At 39.3% G+C, this 21,937-nt stretch overlaps 1 protein-coding gene across 1 annotated transcript in view; it reads right to left on the reverse strand.

The window, feature by feature from the left end:
• The window catches only part of grm2b (glutamate receptor, metabotropic 2b), a 29,914-nt gene that overhangs the window by 5,722 nt on the left and 2,255 nt on the right, over positions 1 to 21,937 (reverse strand). The window contains exons 2-4 of the mRNA XM_039797185.1: positions 18,563 to 19,190; positions 2,858 to 3,695; positions 1,161 to 2,224 (exon numbers count right to left, since the gene is read on the reverse strand). Coding sequence (XP_039653119.1) covers positions 1,161 to 2,224; positions 2,858 to 3,695; positions 18,563 to 19,072 — 2,412 coding nt within the window. The 5' untranslated portion in view covers positions 19,073 to 19,190. The remainder of the gene's footprint in view (positions 1 to 1,160; positions 2,225 to 2,857; positions 3,696 to 18,562; positions 19,191 to 21,937) is intronic.

The raw sequence follows: 21,937 nt of genomic DNA on the forward strand, positions 1-21,937 counted from the left end.
TTGAAATGTGGCAACTGAACCCACAACCATTATTATTGGTGTCACACATAACCAAACATCAAGGTCTCTGTTACAGTGCCAAATCTCTCATTCTTTCAATAACTCTATTTTATTCTACAATGTTCGGTCGTTCTCATAAATCCCACTGGGGATCAGGAAAGATAAAGGTTTTCAGTTCATGGTTTGGGTGCCAGGAAGGCTGATCACTACAGACATGAAAAGCCTGAGGTACCTCATGGTGATACAAAGCTTGTGTGATCTAGATCTGTTTGCACAACCAAGGCCTTGTTGCACACCCTGACCAAATGCTATGGCAGTAGCTTTGAGTCTACCATCGGTGCTAATAACTTACATGGTCTGTCAGCTTTATGCCTGTTGTTTTATATTATTTGTCTTATTTTACACTAGATGGATAAATACATTAAATTGTCCTTGCGGCTATACATTTTCTACTTGAAAAAATGACATGCATATTCTTATTTTTGGCTTGCTGCAGCATTTCAAACAAGTCCAGTAATAGTTCAGCCCATTCATTCAATGTCATTTATGAGATTCGGGGTAAAATGAGCCTTTAGCATTTGTGTAAAGTCTGCAAAACGTTATCCCCCTGTAACAACTCTGCAGCTTATATGTCATTTTCCCAACTATCTATTGGGGAGACTAAATGAGCCATCACATCCATGTCCCTGCTTACAATCATATTTATTACAGGTCATAGTGCTACTTGGTGAGTCACTACATAGGGTCAGTTATGATTTAGTCTTGGCATGTAATAACAAAAACTGTGATACATCTTCAAAAATCATCATTTGCACATGAAATGTGTCATGAAACATTTAGTAATGCCACGATTCAATGAATCAGTTTGACTGTCATTAATTATTTCTGTCTCTATATTCTAGCCTGATCTGTCTCCAGAATCTTTGTTCTTGTCTTGAAAGATCCTTCAGCCCACATGAAATGAAAGCTCGCTCTTTCATGAGTCTGGGGGACGGTGATCAAATGGAATGTGAAAGTGACACTTTCTTCTTCTATAGGAATAATACACACACTAGGGATTCATTTATATACTTTGTTTACATTATTCCACAACAGTGGGCTTGAGACATTTCTAGAAATATAAATTATAAACACTCTTTATAAAACATTTTCATAGTTACCCTGTAGTCGCTGGCAGTTACATAGAAGATGGGTTGGAAAGCAAGCCAGATGATGCAGGTGGTGTACATGGTGAACCCAATGAACTTGGCCTCATTGAAGTTTTCAGGGCACTTTCGCGTCTTGAAGGCGTAGACGGTGCAGAGAAGGATAAGGATGCAGTTGTAGGTGAGTGACAAGAGCATGCTGGAGTCCCTGCTGCTACACTTTAGGGTGACCACGTCTCTCCTCTCCGGGCTCACCTCCTTCTGAACCCCTGGCACTTCTACCAGCAGCCAGATAACAGCCACCAGCAGCTGGCAGGAGATAAGAGCGCCGCAGATCGCTACCTGGGAGGCGGGGCTGATGAAGCGGGGTCTCTGGGCTCCATCCTTCACCCCGCTGAAGATGCGAGCAATACGGTTGGTCTTGGTTAGAAGAGCTGAGTAACATACTGCGAATGAGGTGCCCAGGCCTAGTCGGCGTAGGGTGCAAACAGTAGTGGAAGGTTTGGTGATGTAGATGAAGGTCATGAGGTAGCACATCAGCACTCCCAACAAGAGGATGTAAGAAAGTTCACGTCCACTTGCTTTAACCACAGGCGTCTCATTGTGCTTGAGGAACAGGCCCACTACCGACAGAGTACACAGTATACCAAGGCAGGAGATGGTAACGGGCCCAATGGCCCACACATCCTCCCACCGGATGTATTCTTCAGGCAGATCATAGCATCCAGTCAAGTTAGCCAGGGGCCACTGACCGAAGCTGCAGTCAGCACAGGTGAACTCATCCTGCAGGTACTGGTAGGGCTGACAGGGGATACAGATCCAGCAGCACACATCCCCAGGCTGCATGCTCTTCACCTCGTTCTTCCTGCAGGGGTCACTGCACTGGGAGGTGGGTGGTACAAGGTCAGGCCAGGGTACCAGGGTTGTGTTCAGGGTCAGGTTCTGGTCCCAGTAGCCCACCTTCCTGTAGACAAACTTCCCCTCTTCTTGGTGGTAATGAAAGATGTTGTAGCGGCTGATGCTGTCGCCAAAAGAGTCAAAGCGCACCATGTTCTGTGTATCCACAGGTCTAAACGGAGCTGGTGGTAAGCAAAAATACAGCAAAGTTGACTTAAAGGATCCATAAGTCTTGAGACAAGGATAATACAAAATAAAAACACTTGAAAAATTATGTGTGTATATACTACTAAATAATCCTTCACCCTGCTGAAGGATGGTCTATAGTAGTAATATTAATAATAACACCAGTGGTAATGTACTTTCTATGAGTATTGTCATTGGTTTTCAAAAATATTAAAATGAAACATAAAAAGTCATTGTCCTTGGATGTAATGTGCTAAATGGCTGTAAATACTCACCATACTCGTTTCCTGCCATTTAATCTAAATATGAGAATTCATTCATTTAATCAATATCCAATATAATATAGTATTTTCTAGATTGGTTTGCCTCCCCCTGATTCGTCCAGGCTAATTCATGTATTATATTTTCAAACTGAATAATTACAAAGCCCTTTTCAGTGCTGCAGAGAAAACCATTTGATGTCTTAATCCAGTCCCATGCATATTTGCGACCCCCGTTGGCTTTACACTAAAACGTTCACCATGAACTTAATCCCATTCTCAGCTATTTAAAAACTATTTCACATGAAAAAGTCACATATAACAGGGAAACCTTTTGTCTGTGTTCGCTGTCATTGCCGCTGTGCTTACCTTCAAACTTGGTCTTCAAGATGAACTCCTTATAGAACCTTTTGCCGTTACCTGGTTTCATGGCATCACAGACCTTGGAAGTGTTAGAGCATACAGCTTGTCTCATGTTGTGCAGAGCATAGGCCATGGCATAGACTGCATTTACCACAAACATGATCTTGGACTCCTGCTCAAAGGTTCCATCTCGTAGGCTGTGTTCACTGCAGCCAGGTTCCTGGAGGCTACAGCCAAAACGGTGCTCCCAGAACTCTTTAAACCACGGGTTCCTTGTGTTGGTGTATGGGTTGAGCTTGGTGAAGTAGTCTTCAAACTCTCTAATTGGATAGGAGGCCAGTTCGATGGTGAAAGCCCTATCTGCTGCCGTCTCGCTTCCCCTCACCACACTCTCCTGTGCTCCCCATCCATCGCTGGCCACCCAGGTGAAGGTGGCGTTCATGCGAGCAGCAGCCACCAGCAGCTCACGGGCGTCTTCACTGCGGGCGAACACGATGACTACCTTGGCGTTGGACTTCTGCTGCAGAGCGCGGATCACATTATCGTAGCCCTGGCGGTTCATGGAGCGGCTCACCTTTGCTGAAGTGGCGATGCAGATTTGGTGAGTGCGGGCCTCCTGCTGGAAGGCATCAATGCCAGTCTCACCATAGTCACCCTCTGACGCTACTGTTGACACGTAGGTCCAGTTGAAGAAACGCAGGATCTCGGCAATGGCCTTGGCTTGGTAGAAGTCAGGGGGGACAGTGCGGGCGAAGTAGTCATAGCGGGTTTTATCACTGAGCTTTGAACTGGTGGAGGCATAGCTGATCTGAGGGATCTGGAACAATCGCAGGAGGTTGGCCACCTGCACAAAGAGAAGGGAAATATTTCATTAGGTTACTTTTATTGGATATAATGTCATAGTATGGAATGACACGATACTTATCTGTGGGTTCATCAATAAGAGCGACCACTGTCACATTACACAGGTCATTTTATCCATTGTTATTCTAAAAATATAGATTATAGCCAATTTAATAGATCTAGAGTGATACAGTTGCAATTGATTGTGCAGATGGCAAGCATAAAAATTGTTCAATCTTACAACATTCTTGTGGTAAAGTCATAGATATAGAACAATAGATATGACATGTAATTCTGACTTGCCATTCCAGGATGGAAGCACTTGGCGGCCATCTTACCAGGGTTAAGTTTTAGAATTGCTTCCATTGGAATCAATGGGGAAAGAGGCTCATGTTGTCTTTATAATCCTTATATTTTTCTACCAATACATCAATAGTGGTTTTAATTCAAAGTAATGACTGTAAGACAACTGTGCCTTTCTAGAAAGAAACAAAAAATAGAGATTTGGGTGGAATTTTGATTGATATAGCTCCAAGAGAACAAGTAATGTGTTCAATTATGAAGATAATCTCATAATTTTGCATTTATATTGCAGGTAATAATTTTATTTTTTCAATTTTGCATGAACTTAATATGTAAAAACTGTCTTTGGTATTCTGAATGGCTAATATACATTAAACAATATTTTTTAATGTCAATCTCAACTATAAGACCACATTTCCCATCAACCCCGCTACTTCCTGTTTAGCGTTTGTTTTCTCACTGTCAACAGGCAGCATGGAGTTTGTTTTGACGATGAGCGGAGTAGTTGAACAGCCTCGCTAGCTTCAATGAGTTTTTGTTGATAAAGACTATAATGACTTTACCAGAACTGCTGATGGACTTGTCGCAATTTTCTTTGCGCTAACGTTATGGAAATTACATTTACGATAGTAATGTGGAGACTTGCTGCTGAAGTAGGAACGCTTTCTGGACGTTGCTTTACCTCGTCAAGACATGGATTATAAAGTTTTAATTTGCTTTACTGAAAGGAAAATCGTGTAAAGGCATGAGGTAAGCTGACAACAATAGATAGTTAATAGAATAGTTAATATATGATGACTGACAGCAGGATTCAACATGGCTAATGTTTGGGGAGCTAACGTCAGCTGGTGAAAATGTACCGTTAAGTGCGGCTGGTCTGTTAGGCTCCGTGTTGCTGGTGTGGCTACTGATGATTTGTGTAACGTAACTTTACTCTACGTGTAACGTTAAAGTACTTGTCGTTCACTTTAATTTAACTGAAAACTTAACACAGATTGAGTGAAATCAGCCGCAGCAGTCAATGTATGTAGCCTATGTCAATATTAACGTGTTAAAAAAACTGTTATAACGTTAACGTTACTAAATGTCTTATTTGAGGTAAAAATCAATCAACTAAAACGATGTTTGCTGTTCATAAATGATGTTAAGAGCTAGCTAGCAATCACCAATTGACAAACTGACATCTCAGCCGGTCTGTTAACAGTTGCTAGGCAACGTAACTAGCTAGCTACCTAGTTCACCAAATTTTCTGTATTTATAGTTAAAAAAAGAAGAGAAAAAATACTCCATCTACTCCTACTGACGTGTGGAAAGTGATGGCAGCCTCCTGGGTCTCTTTGGTCCTTCTGGTAAAGCAGTTAGGTGCTGCACAGCTGATAACCATATTGCTGCCATAGGTGACAATTGTAAACAGTGCCCTAGTAAGATGGCGGACAGTTATGCCATAAATTATGACGTCATATCATATCTATTGTTCTATATCTATGGGTAAAGTCATATTATCTCTCTTGATGAAATTCATAATCTCAGAATTTACTGTTTGTACTGTCTTTCAAATTCGACTTATTCAACAAAATGCTGGTACATTTCAAATCTTGTTAAGCTTTTTGCTTTTCAGCTTATAGATATCCATCTGGTTTCTAGGTGAAATGAAAAGGTAGAGCTGCTGTCTGATGTGCTTTAGCTCTGAGGCAGAGACTGGCAGCGGAAACAGCGACAATTCAATGTCCCTCTATCTCAAACTGTTTACTCTGTCAGGGATCCACATCACCAGCAGCTAGTGCCACAAATCCCCTTCACAGAGAGTGCTAGATAACAACAGCAACAATGGCGCAGAGCTAAGTATTTTTACGGTTTTTAGGCCAGTCTGTCAAGTCAATAAAGTCTAATGACAGTTTCTGCCAGATATGATGCCCACCTCACCCAGACAATTATAATGATTTTTCTTGTGGAGATGCTAGTTGGTGGTGCTGAATTGAACAAGGCAAGATGATAATCTATAAACTGAAAACTCAGGGAGGCATCCATGTTGGACACAAACCTGCTGAAATGATTGTCAGAGTAACATAAAATTAGGGCAATTATTTTCCCACAAAGCATTACGGAGGTAACTGTAACAGTGAGCTGGTGAAAACTTGGCATTTTGTAGGATTCCTCATGAGACGCAGTGGTGATTAGTGAAAACCCATGAGCTTCAATATGACTACACCCTCCCTCAGGCATTATTGTTTGGCTGGACACTTCCCAAACATGGCATCCCAATGGACGTAATTGGAACCTTCCACACTTACACTAAGTCTTATTAAAAGTATAGTGCTCTGTTACAGCATTCTCATATCTCTGAAGTGTTTTATGATGTATGTGCACTTGGATCACCATTTTCTGCATTTGGTGCATGCCCTACATACTCAACAATCTTTTTGTAGTCATGCTAGCACCATGACTCTACGGGTGCCAAAGCCGCTCTGTCGGTCAGTTGGTCAATCACTTTGGTCCAGACTGAAATATCAAAAAAAAAAACGATTTATCTAGCACCACCAGCAGGTAAATGTTTTTATTTGTCTTATTATTAGTTATTATTTATCTTGTTCTATGAACAAACTAATGATTCATGTCAGCTTCATCTGTATTTGCTAAATTGCCAATGTTAGCAAGTTAACGCTAAACCTTTTTAACATTGATTAGCCAAGTTCAACATTCAGCTTACAAATGCTATTTTTTTTATTAAAAACAATACAGAGTAAAATTTAACAAGAAAAATATATATATTTTGTAATAAAGGTAAAAAAAATGTCCTTTATCACTATACCTTATTCAACGGTTAAACTAAGATGGTGAACACAGTAAATTTTGCATTGTCATTGTGAGCATTTTAGCATGCTGACGTTAGCATTTAGCTCAAAGAACCACTGTGCCTAAAGTATAAGTTACAACCTCACAAAGCAGCTCGCGAAGCAACAGACTCTTTGTCTTGTTTACTCTTTGCTTCCTTCATGAGTTTTCTTGCATTGCTTTCTCTCACTCGACACATTCACTTTTTCATTGCTGTGGCCAGCATTCATATAAAGAGAAGCATTTGTAGGCATATATTACTGGACTGAGACAAACAGAGGAGACTACTTGGCATTGAATCAAGCAATGCCAACACACTCTGTTTTACCTCAGAAATTACTGACATTAACCCTGATCTGCAAGCGGCCATGCTCCTTAAGCTAAAACACCCCAAAGACAAGAGCCAGGGGAAAACACAGGCACACTTCAAGTTCTTGAGGGCATGAATGGAGTAAATATGATGTATTTAGACAAGCGCACTGCACCCTGCAGTAGTCCACTCCACTGTTAATAGCAGAATAGAGAGCAGAGGTCTCATCAAATTACCCACTGAGAGACGTGATTTCTGTTGTTCATGTATAGGAAACCTGCATTTACTGATTCATTATGTTTCCTGCTATATATAGGCTACAGTATTTTGTATGCAGCAGAGTAATATACAAGCAGCCACACTGAGTCAGTCAGTCACACTTGCATAGTAATAATTCCATTTTCAGACAGGCAGTTGGCCTTCATCAATAGATTTTTGGAGAAGCTTGACAGCGCACCTTTCAGGACGTTACTGGAGTGTGTGACAGTAACCGTCTGTTCGTCCTCATGTGGTGTTTCCCTCTTGCTCTCTCCATTGACAAGTCAGATAAGAAGACAATCACAGTAGCCTAGTGGCCCAGGGGTATTATACTGTAAATATGCTCTCATTGCTTGAGACTCCACAAACTCCAAACTTGCATTTCATTTAATTAAGTCCCGCCACTGTAGATGGTAAAGTGTGCAAGGAACTTTGACTTTGACTGACACTAATGTATTCAAGACTTACACTAACCTTTATCATAACACATACCTAGAACTCTAGACTCTAGAGCCCAGTTTAGCTTGTTTGGATTGCCACTGCAGTATTTTGAGGCACCAATTAGGTGCTCTTCACAGTCCACTGGTTTATAATCAAAAAAGAGGTCCCCAAATGTGACATACTGTATTGGACCAAAGTATCTAAAAAATAATACGACAGATTCACACCACAGCGTCCCTGTATAAGAAGGTCTGATTAGATTTGAAGGCACACTCTTGCATATATTTTTATAAAGTAATCCTTTTTTAAATAATTACTCTTTTAAGATGTATAAATCATCTGAATAGTGCCCTTTTGTTCTGTGAGGACAAGTATATGCAGAATTGCAGTATTTGCAAATCATTGCATTCATTAGATTAATGACTTTATTAGCATTAGACGTTATATCTAATATATCACGATGATTATGGCAGTACATTTGCAGTTAAGGTATTGTTTTGGTTCTATTATTTAGTAGGTTCATTAGTGAAACATTGATTGTTTTCTATAATGCTATGTATGTCTCACTCCCTTCAGTGTTCCTTTAAAGCCAAACTTTGAAGTAATATAGATATGCCCTATTATATGCATTGATTGCATAATATTTTACACAAAAATGAATGCTACTGCACAAATACCATATGACATCAGGCATGCTTGGCAGACAGGGACTAAACGTCTAGTCCTGGACTAAACATACTCAATATTCAATTAGGTTTTAATTCATTCATTCACATTAAGTGTGAATTCATGTATAGGTATTACTGTATTGCAGCTCATGTCATATTCTTCATACTGCCAACATTAATGTCGACGAGAGACTCTGTGTGCAGAGCCAGTTTGTTCAGATTTCACAGTAGACAGAAATTAAATTGCTGGTTTTCTGAATGTGATTTAACTGCCTTTTATTAAATTACATTTAGGACTATTTATCATATCTCGCACTGCACTGTAACTGTAATTATGTTCTGTAAATTATTTTCTTTAATTTAATCTGTTTTATTTTATTATTCTATTAATATTATGTGTCTTTTACTATTGTCTTGCGCTTCTCTCATATCTTTTCTTAATGCCTTTTATGTTTTATGCAATGCACTTTGAATTGCCTTGTTGTCGAAAGGTGCTATATAAATAAACTTGCCTTGCCTAAGATCCTATACAGAATGATTTATGTGCAGTTTTACACTAGAAGGCTGTTTTCATATTCACCTGCCGGAAAGTTTCTCTGTACTCACCTTAAATCTGATGTGTAATGTCAGAGCAGTATTTGTAACATCACAACTAATTTGTAAACCAGTCGTGGTCCAGTTTGCAACTGGTGAATATACACTGAGACTAGACTTTTAAGGGAAGTAGTCTTGTGTCCAGCAGATCAACTTTCTAAATGAAGAAAATGTGCATATTCTTAGATTTAGCATTTTTCAATGACAGAGAAGTAGTACATGTAGTTTTAAGAAATGTCATATGTTAATTTGAAGTCTTTTGTGGAGAAAACATACCTGACACTAATTATTATTCAAAGCAGAGTTTTTTTCAACGTTCTAAAACCTGCCTGAAGGGGATATTTCAACAAAGAATTGCATTTATTCATGCCAACAAGAAAACACTTGAGAATCACATTTGGTCCCCTCTCCCTCACTTTTAGCATCACTTTTACACTTCTCTATTTTCCCTTTGTGAACACAAGCTTCCAACAAATGTATTACATGACAGCCCGTGAACAATATTGTGTGCTTAATGTTTACAGCATGCTGTGTTTAGGTCTACAGTCATCTCACACTTTGTGGTAGCACTTTCCTGTGAATCTACTGCAATAACTAAGTAAGTAATACTTTAAAGTAATTAAACATGTCAAAGAAGGTGGACTGCAGTGAGCGCTGATATTTCAAGGACAAAGGATACAGGTAAGTTGGGAAAGTGAGAGTATATTAGTACTGGTGTCTAGCTTTGGAACAAACTAATAAATATGGTATGTTTCTAATTTGTTTAGTCAATATCATAACAAAATCAGTAGAAAAAAAACACTGGATGCAAATAACATTTCAAAGCTCCTCCTCCCCTTTAGACATATGAATCCATAAGCTATCTGAGTTTAAAGTTAATGCTTGGTATGGTGTGTATGAGATGCATCGTGAGGAGCAGTATTGTGGGATTCCAGGCATTGATGAGACAGCTGCATGGGCAGTCTCTTACTCATGTGTCTGTCATGATGTTTTTCAACATGAAAAGTCCATATGTATGCCCCTAAGGTCCATGTCAAGCTAAGCCCCGCAGTGGATACAGTAGATGGCACGCAGAGTGAAACTTCAGGATGTAGAGTGCACCAGCCCTGCCATTTACTGAAGTTCCAGAAAGACATGCTATGCATAATGGATTTGATGCACATCATTACTAAGTTTGGTATAATGTATTTTAATGAAATGTGACTGTTGGAATTAACAGCAAAACATTGGTTACTAAATAAATGTCCTGTGTGAATCATAGGAGAGCACATTTAAGCAAGTAACATTGACCAACACCGTTAGGTAACGTGTTTATTGATGATATGATTTAGGTAGATGAAGACATATTTATTTAGGTACACAGTGGTTAATATGGAGTTGAACTAATTTAACCATCTTTTTAAACAATGTTTCTTCTCAGTGCAGTCAAAATGCAATCAAAGTCCAAAAAGAAAAACAGATGTTGTACAAACAGCAGCCCCAATTGTCTGTGACAAACTTGGGTTAGGTCCAATTTCGGAATAATCTAGTACAATTTCTGAAGATGAGAAATCATTCCTGTAGAATGGAAATCACACAAAAATGCAGCAAGGAGGAGATGTTTGGAGCAGAGCAGTTTGTGAACAGTGTTTTCTGTAAGAGATGGTAAGTCCCTTTGGGGTGGACTTTGGGCTTTTTCACTTATTAAACCTATTACATGCACACAAAAAGATATATAACACAGTAAAGGAAAGGGGGCAAAACCAATAAGCATAATATGAGCACTTTAAAATCTATGCCTGTCTATCTAAAGTGGTATCAGTTATATATAAGAATCCATACCTTATAATTTCAAGATAGCATGTTGATAAAATCATTTGAACATGATTACTGGCATAAGTGGCATGCAATTTAAGAAACACCAGTACACCATGGAACACCAGTGTGACTTAATTAAACGTGCAACACAAATGTCTTAAACTAAAGATGGCTTTTCTGAGTTCATATACTCTAGTGTGTTCTCTCTTAGACAATTTCAGGCAAACCCAATCACCAAGTATGAATCTCTTCACTATTAATGTGGTGCCTATCTCCATCCGAGGCTAATTCTTTTAAATTGGAAACAGGATCAACACCTTCACAATGCTGCACACCTCTAATACAATTACGTTTGCATTTGTTTTTGCCAACTGATATCTCTGCTCCAAGTATATATCTTCTTTTCATCTCACTGCCAGTAGAGGAAAACCATAGCAATAGACTGTTCAACAGCATCTGCCATTTCATCATATCTGCTGGATCAGCTACCCATCTGTCCTACAGCTGATGACGATTATTTTTTTTATTTGAAGCAGCTTTGTTGGATCCTGCCAGCCTAAGTTTTAAACAGGATGCAAATAGGTGTAATCTTATTTTATATACATTATTTGTCCTCAACTAACTCCATCAATTGTCCTTCTAGACCATATGAGAGAGAGAGAATGACTACTGCTCCTTGATTCTACATTGAGTTCATGCCTTTGAACATATCCCAACAGCTATCATTTTAATCATGTACATACATACACACTCCTGGACCCTGCACCCGGCTAATCCAGCTCTTGAAAAGAAATCAAATAACCGTGTATTTCCCAAAATGTATAACAGCTACTGCTACTACAGTACTACTGCTACTGCTACTGCTACTGCTATACTATTTGGTTCTTTTTTTGTTGTTTTCATGGGAATACACAATTAACCCTGTCTCATAGAAATTACATTCATATAAGACTAATTTGCAACAGCAACTCATTTATGGCAGTGTATTGGTGCTATGAGAAACTTTTCATGTCATAACAATGTTTTTTGTAGACTACAATCTCTCATCTTCTCGTATTGATGCCATATGGAAGTTTTTTGTTATAACAAACAACTTGTGTTATAACAAGAGAAGTTTGTTTTATTAAGATATGTTTAAGTACACATAAAGTGAATAGTGAAAACATGGAAAACTTAATCTTGTAAATGAGAAAAGAAAACCTAATTTATATAAGACAGGGTTGACACAATGGACATTATGTTTTGATATGAAAAAATGGGCAATGATAAAACTCTAATGTGAGGTACTGTTTGCTGAAGGCAAGGGATAGCACATTTATTTGCAAGTAAACTCAATGTGCGCTGCATTTGCAGACACCCACACACACAAACAACAACACATACAACAAAAGCCCAAACAAATGAGATATAATATTCAGTTGTGTTTATGTGTGTCCGCTGCATTGAGATATTCAAAGCAGCACACGCACATAAACAGATTTGTTTCATACATAGGATCATACTTCATATATTTATGTCTGTGGGTCAGAGCTGCGACCTAATATTAGAGCTCATAGGTGGGAACGCAGCAGCAGAACAAAATATCTTGATCTGCTTGCATGCGCTATTTCAGGAGAAGACAATTCTTCACATTAAACTTACATCTATTATTTCCTCCCACCAGCAAAAACAATGCTCACGACAAGAGTGACCTTTCGAACCACTCTCAAGTACAAGGATACATCTGAGAAAAATGTTCTTCTTTATCATCTGCTTAGCTTGAAGCTTTGAAATATCACTTCTAGCCTCTAGCACTTGTGAAATAAACTTGAAAAGTCCAGTAATTTTTCACTGTTATTGAGACTGGTGTTCAGTGATCCTGTCACACACTGTTCTAAATAACAGCCACAGGTTCTGAGCAAAGACTGATAATTTATTCCTGTGATACCGTGTGAAAAAGACAGCGGCTCTATAGACAGACAAGATGAAGGGATGTGCATCTGGAAATCGATAGGCTAGCAATATCATTGACCGTGTGGGGTCCTGACTCTAACCGCCCTTCCAGTCATTAAAATGTTTCCCCTCACTTTGAATGACATTCTGATGTGCTAATTAGGGAGCTGAGCTGTGTTTTCCGAATGTGCAAAGAATTTCCAGTTCAAAAACAACAGTCTCTAGGAGAGGAAGGGAGGGGGGAATTCAGATATAATATCACATGATAAGCAAGACCCTTTTGAAGTTAAAAGCAAAGCAGGATTTTCTTCCACCAGAAACACAATAAAGATAGAGCTCTCTCCAGTTCCTCTGCACGACACATAAACAGACTTAATAAACCACTGCAAACCAAAAATATAAACATCAATATATGGCAGGACAGATATGAACTCTTATGACCTGAAATTGTTGAAGACCTTCCCTGCAGCTTCAGCAGTGGTTTTACAGAGTTTGTTAATGGTCTTAAATGATTTAGTGGTTGTTAGGATATTACATTTTGTGGATACTCAAGTCTCAATAACTATCATCTGAGGTAAGAATGGCTCATACAGTAGTGCAATATTACATGGAGATAGGCTGTCCTGCAACAATTCCATAGTTCTTTAGTAATTATTACTACAAATATACTTAATAAACTTTTCTTCTTTGTGTGCATGTTTGTTAAATTATTTAAGGATGTGTGCAACAGTTTCAGTGTGGATTGTGCTAAAAGTCATTTGCATACAGTCCATGTTAAAGATAAAATTGTGATTATGCCTCTTAGCAGGTTTCAGCTTTTTTACTGTGTAAGTGTGAACGTGTTGTGGCTTGTGAATTTGAAGATACACATCTTTTTTAATGTTATTGTTGCAGGAAAAGGTGTGGGAATAGTTCAGAATGGTTTCATTGTTCTTTTTTTCTCATTATGGCTCCATTTGGCTTGGTGAAATTTATAACTGTCAAATGTGTAGGCTGGTAGGACTGAGTCATCAAGGTCGATTCTATACAGCTAACATCCCATATGACATAAAAGACCGTTTTCACAAAATGAGAAGACTACAGGGACGACAACATACACCAGGATGAGCAAGAAGATGATGAAAGTCTCTTGAATATTGCTGGGCTAATTAAGAAGGCTGAGGAGAAACTGGCTCGTCTCCCACCATCTTTCCCACATCTCATCCTTGGCCCCTGTCACAGGCAGTGTCAGCCTCCTCTCCAAACGCAGGTGGACACGTCCCTGCCAGCCAATGGAGACGCACCGCACAGATGGGAAAAGCAGCTTTTTTTTTTAAAGTTCCCTGGGACCATCCCTGGCACTTGTCCTGCTCAGTTTTATAACGCTCTTCATCCCCACAAAGTACTTTTCTGGGATAAATAGAGACTGTGTAAATCAGTGACCTCTCAAAAAACTCCCACCATGGGCTTCTCTGCACTCTCACGGCTCGATTCATTGTAGCGCCCAAAGGATGTTAAGGGTGCTAACAAAGAGGCTGTTGAGTGTAGTGACAGTAGAGGTATGTATTCAAATTCAATCTCAAAAGCAGTGAGATCCTTTTTGTGACTGTGTGGTCGCTGAAGACTTATTCACAGGGAGACACACACACAGTCCTTTTCATGCTTCTTAAAAACATGCTGTTCTTTTGTCAAAGCATCATCAACGTTACAGGAGGAGAAGATCTATATTATCCACTTCATTCTAAGTGGAGAAGCCCAGAGTTTATAGGAGGCTTTGAATGATGGTAAGGTGGACATCTCCTGTCCAGTCTGTCTGACTATTCACTCTCCATTCAGCTTCAACATGCTGACATGAAACATTCATCACTACAGATTCATCACTACAGACTCATGGCAACTCTCTAAGGTTGGATCATATTCAACATTGTTTTAGCAGAGATTAACAAGGGAATCACAGAAGAAGAGGCTTCAACATTCAACCTATTCAAACAATTAGCGCTTCCCATATATTACTTACTGTGAAGAGATATGTGGTATTTTAAATCAAATACAACTCCAATTTGTATACTCCAGAATTATAAAAGGTTTGGTCTTTACAAGTCTTTACATAAGCTATGTTTTCAAACATTGTTCAAAGGAGTAGTTTCACATTTTGGGAAAAAAATACATATTTGCTTTCTTTCCAAGAGTAAGTTGAGAAGAAGATCAATACTACTATACTCTTATATATATTTTTTCCTTTAGTGTTTTTTTTATGGATTAAACAAACAAGATAAAAATGTGTGAATTAGTTATAAACACATTTTTAACTTTTGGACTGAGCCAGGGTAGCTATTTCCCAGCTGTTTCCTGCAGCCTGATCTCACAGAAATCTGCTATGTGAAATTATTACAACCTATTAACATGGCATTGCGTGGCAAACACTTAATGTGTTAAAATTACGTGTTTGCCAATGGAAAGTCAATTAAGATCCTTTGTCGCTGAGGACTTTCGGTTTAACACAGCCCTGTCGACATGGGAGAAAGACTCGGGTGGATGGACAGGTCAAACAAACAAGGGACTTACACCCAGGAGACTACTGTTTGTGTCCTGTGTGAAACCAAAAGTAAACGTTGACTAAGTTAAAATACGTAACATACTTAACTTACATCATGTAGCCTATGTAACATACCGGTACTTAACTTCTATATGTAACATACTGATTTTACCCCAAACCATGATCTTTTCCTGAACCTAACCAAGTTTTGGTTAGGATTTCACAGAACTAGTCTTTAAAATTAGAGCTAGCGATAAGATTTAAAAGAAATGTGAATGTTTAAGAAAAAAAAAAAAAAAGAAAGTGTATTTGAGCCACAGTACATGGGTGAATTGTTGTAGTGAGATCTCAAAAGTCATAGCACACTGCAAACTACCAAGTTTGCAGTTTACCAAGTATACAGTATCTAAATAACTATATTTCAGCATTAGATAAATAACTATATGTCAGCATTAGTGTGACACAAGGACTTAACAGGACCTAATGCCTGAGAGTATTGTAAGAAGTGCATAGAAATAATAAGTTGTGGCTTCAGCCTATCCATATGTGGTTTTTTAACTTGTATATCATATTGTATATCATATTGTTTTCTATTTGGGTTAATTGGGACCAACTTCTCTTTTATGCTTTGTTATTGTTTCACATGTTATTAATGGATTAAAATACATTTCACCACTCTAAACTCCATCCCGCTGTGTGGGCTTAGCTGGTCAATACATTCTCAATCTCTCTGGACACCGGAATCCATTCATCAGCATCATTATATCTTAACTATCAGCCCTGGTGACCCAAAATCTAAAAGTGAGTGATTTGAAATGCATTCCTTAACTGAACATTTTCAACAGCTATACTTACAATGCCATCTTCATACAGTAGTGTTTACACTTAGGCTGCATAAACACTGCTTATTCAAGTGTTTAATTAAGTTAATTAAGTGATTCAGTCATCAGGAGTTCCAGGGATAATATAAAATATTCATGTTATGCTTAAAGGTCCCATGGCATGAAAATTTACTTTATGAGTTTTTTTAACATTAATATGAGTTCCCCCAGCTTTCCTATGGTCCTCCAGTAGCTAGAAATGGTGATAGGTGTAAACCGAGCCCTGGGTATCCTGCTCTGCCTTTGAGAAAATGAAAGCTCAGATGGGCCGATCTGGAATCTGGCTCCTTATGAGGTCATAAGGAGCAAGGTTACCTCCCCTTTCTCTGCTTTGCCTGCCCAGAGATTTTGGCCCACCTATGAGAGAGAGACATCATGGCTTTCAAATGAACAAAGTGGCAGTTGGTTAAGGCCACACCCCCACCCTCTACCTTGCCCCCACCCTCTCTCCTCCCTCAATAGCTACAGACACAGAAATGGCACATACTAAGGAAAGCTCATTGTGGGACTGGCTCTAGTGGCTGTAATTCTGCATCAAGGCTGAATTTCGGGAAAGAGACTTCAGATACAGTATTAGGGGACCACTAAGGCTTATATAAAAGCATCCAAAGAGCACCATGTCATGGGACCTTTAATGTATGTCAATTTCCAACATTACTCATACTGTATGTGGTGTGATGAAATTGTAGCATTTAAACAAGCCACTCTACAGTGTCCCTCAGTATGATGTCACAATAATAATGTTAGGGAGAAGGGCGAGTACCCTTACCATCCAACCACAATAGTTTCCTTAGAGCTGCAATTGACAAACCTTTGGTGGAAAAAACACCATTGTACTGTATAGACACAACAATTTATACCAAATCCTACCATTTTGTCAAATATAAGAAGATACTAAAATACCAAAGAATGTAGAAAATATAATACTTTGCTTTAGCTATTCAGATATATTTGGCAGAATAACAATGGTGTTTTTGCAAGATCAGGTAAATCAGCATCATTGTAACATCTTTTGAGTTAAAATGTAATAATATGTTTTGTATAAGTGAATTTTTATTAGCCATAGTCAAACAATCGCTACAGGTACAAGCATAAAAAACATGGTTCACTGTAATGTGAACTGAACTCATTATCTGAAATGAAATTAAGTTTATGTGACTAAAGAATTAGGTATGGCTATGTGCTACACTGCTAATACATTTTTTATTTATATGCATATAGTTTACTGTTCCAAAGCGTTGCTACAAATTAAAAGATAGCGCTTATTCTGTGTTGTGTGTGTGTGTGTGTGTGTGTGTGTGTGTGTGTGTGTGTGTGTGTGTGTGATAATGAATGTGTTGTGAACTTAATGGAGAGTTAATGGAAAGTCTAACCAAATTATACCTACACAATTTGTCTCGCCAACACTCAGTGCATGATGGTAATTATGGCGTGTGGGGGCAATCACAATTAATTAATAATGCTCAGATGCATCGCCTCTGCCAAACTTTCATATGTGTGTGTGTGTGTGTGTGTGTGTGTGTATGTGTGTGTGTGTGTGTGTGTGTGAAAGGTCAGTTTTCTTTGCTAGGTGTAAATGAAGTCGCTGACAAAATGATGTATGTCTCTGTGAATGTTGATGCTTCAAACAGATCCCAGGTGGATTCTTATTTAAGCCGAAGCTCAGTCCTTCTGCTCAGTAAAAGTGGCGATGAAAGGCATTTTCAGTAAGTGAGTCTGTACGCAGATTCAAGTGTGCAGATTTATCCATCCCCAAGTACTGTAATGAAACACTGTGTTTATAAATGTCAGTTGTTACTCTCACATACATTTTACATTGGAAATGTGCAATGAATTGAAAAAGCACTGCCTACAGTCTGTGTGCCAACATAAGGATGTCTACTGACGGGCAGCGGGACTTGTGCAGGAGAGAAAGATGTTTCTAAAAGTCTCCGCGTGTTCAGCTCCCAGTACGCATTCCTGTTCTCCTTGCTATAAGAATGTGGACACATGAGGCTCAGATCACCTCCACCACCGTGCGGTTTTAGTGATTGGATCTCAATGCGTCCTCAATGCATCGTTAAAGTGTTTTGTCGGATTTTACTACAAGGTGGAAACAGTGTATGTGTATGAAACAGGAATATTGAGGTAAACCAAACTCTGCTGCTAGACAAGAAAGTGAGTATTGGATTCTGCAAAACCCTGGATTTACAATCATTGCTAAAAAAGAAAATCTCGATGTCTAATGCCAAGGTTTTTTAAAGACTTGCTTTCTGCCGAATCTGTGCATCGAAACTACTTAAGGTGAGGGAAAGGTTGTGGTTATGGCTTGTAAGATAAATTAATTTGCTCATTTACCTGAATTGAAACGTCACTATAGGAGCCTCCGATGACCCCAGAGATGGCGAGTGGAACCTCGTTTTGGACAGGTCTGGAGCCATCTGGGCAGATAAAGCCTGGATCGTGCACCTTGGTGAGGGAGGCCCTGACAAAATCTAGAGACTGCTCCAGAGCATAAGTGTCCTTCGAGCAGCTGTCCAGGATGTGGGCCCCCAGCTGGAGTCCAGGAAGGATGTGCTCGCTGGAGTTAATCTCATCAAGTGCCAGCAGCATGGCTTCCAGTCTCTGGATCCCCCTCGCCTCGTTGATCTTACCACAGTCCTCCATCCCATCACCTTTTTGGTGCACTGGGAACAGGCCTCCAATCACCAAGTCCCCGTCCATGATGATCTCACGTTTGGCTGCAGGTGGTAATCTGGAGATGTTGGGCAGGACCCCTGATATCAGCAGCTCCAGCAGGAGCATGTGGAGAGGCCAATAATGGGCCGAATTGGCCAACGACCTGGGGCATAGCACTACACTCAGCATGGCAGGATCAGGTAGCAGGGTTCAGCTGGCTGAAGTACAAAGGAGCAGGGGTTTACAGCGCCTGGAGCAAGATCACTTTTAAGTCTTCTTTCAGTGGGTGCAGCATGTTTGATATTTCCTGAGTGAATGAAAGAAAAGCTAATTACCAAGTTAATCAAGCATGAAGTGTATATGACTATCTACTGCATCTATCTATCTATCTATCTATCTATCTATCTATCTATCTATCTATCTATCTATCTATCTATCTATCTATCTATCCATCTTTCTAGCTATCTTTTTTCTTTCATTCTTTTCAGTTTTAACAGCATCCATGGGAAGAAAATACAATTTAATTACTGCAATGAGGAAAGAAACAGAACTATTAACAGAGTAACAACATGACCATATGTATCAAAATGTGCATTGCTGACGCCCACTGACAGCTTTCGTTACTCTCTTTCAGCTTTTCGACCACAGGGTCATCCAAACATATGAAACAGTCACACTTAAGGCATACAGCAGTATAAAAGCTTCAAAACTTTCCTTGCAAGTGGTTCTTTACTGTTTTCTTATAGATTTTTGCCTGCACTTCGTTTTTTTTCTCTCGGCCTAATACGATCTATAGAAATGTTACAGGAAAATAATGCTATTATTGGACAGTCTAAACCCAGGACTGTTTTGTCAGGAGGCTGAAATTGGGCTTCGAATCTTATGAGTTACTTTTTGAAGTGAAAAAGAAGTAGAGATTATTTCAGCCAGGCGCTCTGTGATTTCACTGTGAAATATAATCACTTAGTTATCTGAAAGACAAACTCTGCCGAGTGACCACATTAAACATTTATTGATATTTAAGGCACCTCTCAAGTGAAGCGTTATCTCCAAGCTTACAACCGAGATATCACATAGATGGCGGTTCTTCTCAATGGCTGGGGTTGCCATGGAAACGGTGGGTAAAAAATAAGGGTTGGACTGCAGGAAAGTGGGCAGTGAGACATGTATGCTAATATAGATTCCTATATTGTGGAGGTTTCAGGTTTAGGCCTCACCAGGAGTTGTTATGTCTGATTAGGGAGGTGGGCTGCCTCAATCATAGTGCTCTCAGAGAGAGGAAACCAATCGTGTTTCTGTCAAACAGTCATTCATCAAACGCACACAAATTCGGTAAACAAGTTGATTTAAGCAACCTTTACAAAGAGATGATGGACTTTTAATGACTCATAACTTAGTCTTTTCAGGACTATTATTAACTCATCTTTATCATAGAATATTTCAGCATTTCAAAGTCATGAGGGATGCAAAAATGACACATGAAATCAAAGGAAATTGTCTGTAACTTTGTTTTGGATTTTGTTTGAATCCAAGTTCAGATTTTAAAGGAGTTAAACTGATACGCTACACCCGCAGATCTTGACCGCTCTCCATGTCATAACTGTAACAAGCGGCAGGGAGCTTATTATTCACTTTTTATTCTGCCACTCAGTGTTGTCACTGACACTGTAACATTACATAAAGCGTGTCCCTTGTAGACCCAAATGTATTATTACTTCTATTATCAGTAGCTCTCTTAACAGTCATTTTATTTGATCAGAGTGTGTCCTGTTTCCTGTGTTTAGAGAGGCAGAAACCTCTTACCGGGGGTAACACCAACTTCTGCAGCTACAGATTATCTAGTTAATCTGGGTGTGTGTGTGTGTGTGTGTGTGTGTGTGTGTGTGTGTGTGGGGGGGCGTGTGTGTGTGCATGTGTGCGTGCGTGCGTGTGTGCGTGTGAGTGTGAGTGTGCGTGGGTGAGTGCGTGTGCATGCATGGGCGTGTGCATGTGTGTGTCCTGTTGTGTGTCTTGGACAGTGTAGGTGCAGGTGTTTGATTTGGTCCCCACTTTTGGCCTTTTAAAAAAAAAAAAAGAAAAAAAATAATGAAGGGGGGAAAAAAAAATTGTGTGTGGGGGGGGGGGGGGGGGGGGAGAAGGGGGGGGGAAAGGGGAAAAGGAGGGGGGAGAAAAAAGGGAAAAAAAGAAAAAAAAAAAAAGGGAAAAGGGAGGAAAAAAAAAAAAAAAAGGGAAAAAGGGAAGAAAGGGGGGGGGAAAAGGGGAAAAAAAGAAAAAAAAAAAAAAAAAAGGAAAAAAAAAAAAAAAAGAAAAAAAAAAAAAAAAAATAAATAAAAAGGGGAGAGGGGGGGGGGAGGGGGGGGGGGGGGGGGGGGGGGGGGGGGGGGGGGGGGGGGGGGGGGGGGGACCCAAAAAAAAAAAAAAAAAAAAAAAAAAAGGGGGGGGGAGGGACAGGGGGGAGAGGAAGGAGGGGGGGGAGGGGGGGGGGGGGAAAGAAGAGAAAGGAAAAAAAAAAGAAAAAAAAAAAAAAAAAGGAAAAAAAAAAAAGAGAAGGAAAAAAAAAAGGGGAAGGGGGAAGGGGGAGGAAAAAAAAGGGGGGGGAAAAAAAAAGGGGGAGAAAAACAAAATTCATAATTTTAAAAAAAAAAAAAAGTGAAGGGAGAGAAAGGGAGAGGGGGGGGGGGGGGAGAGGAGAAAAGGAGGGGGGAGAGGGGAAAAAAAAAAAAAAAAAAAAAAAAAAAAAAAAAAGAAAAAAGGGGAAAAAAAAAAAAGGAAAAAAAAAGGAAGAAAAGGGAGGAAAAAAAAAAAAAAAAAAAAAAAAAGAAAAGAAAAAGGAGGGGGGGGGGGGGGGGAGGAGGGGGGGGGGGGGGTTTGATTTTGTTTTTTTTCTTTTTTTTTTTTTTTTTTAAATAATTTAAAATTTTTTTTGGTTTAATTTTTTTTTTTTTTTTTTTTTTTTTTTTGGGAAAAGAGAGGGGGAGGGATTTTTTTTTTTTTTTTTTTTCCGCCCCCCCCCCTGTTTCTTTTTTTTTTTTTTTTTTTTTTTTTTGGGTGTGA

The sequence above is a fragment of the Perca fluviatilis genome, chromosome 4 (assembly GCF_010015445.1).
Source record: "Perca fluviatilis chromosome 4, GENO_Pfluv_1.0, whole genome shotgun sequence".
In the NCBI taxonomy this organism is placed as follows: domain Eukaryota; kingdom Metazoa; phylum Chordata; class Actinopteri; order Perciformes; family Percidae; genus Perca; species Perca fluviatilis.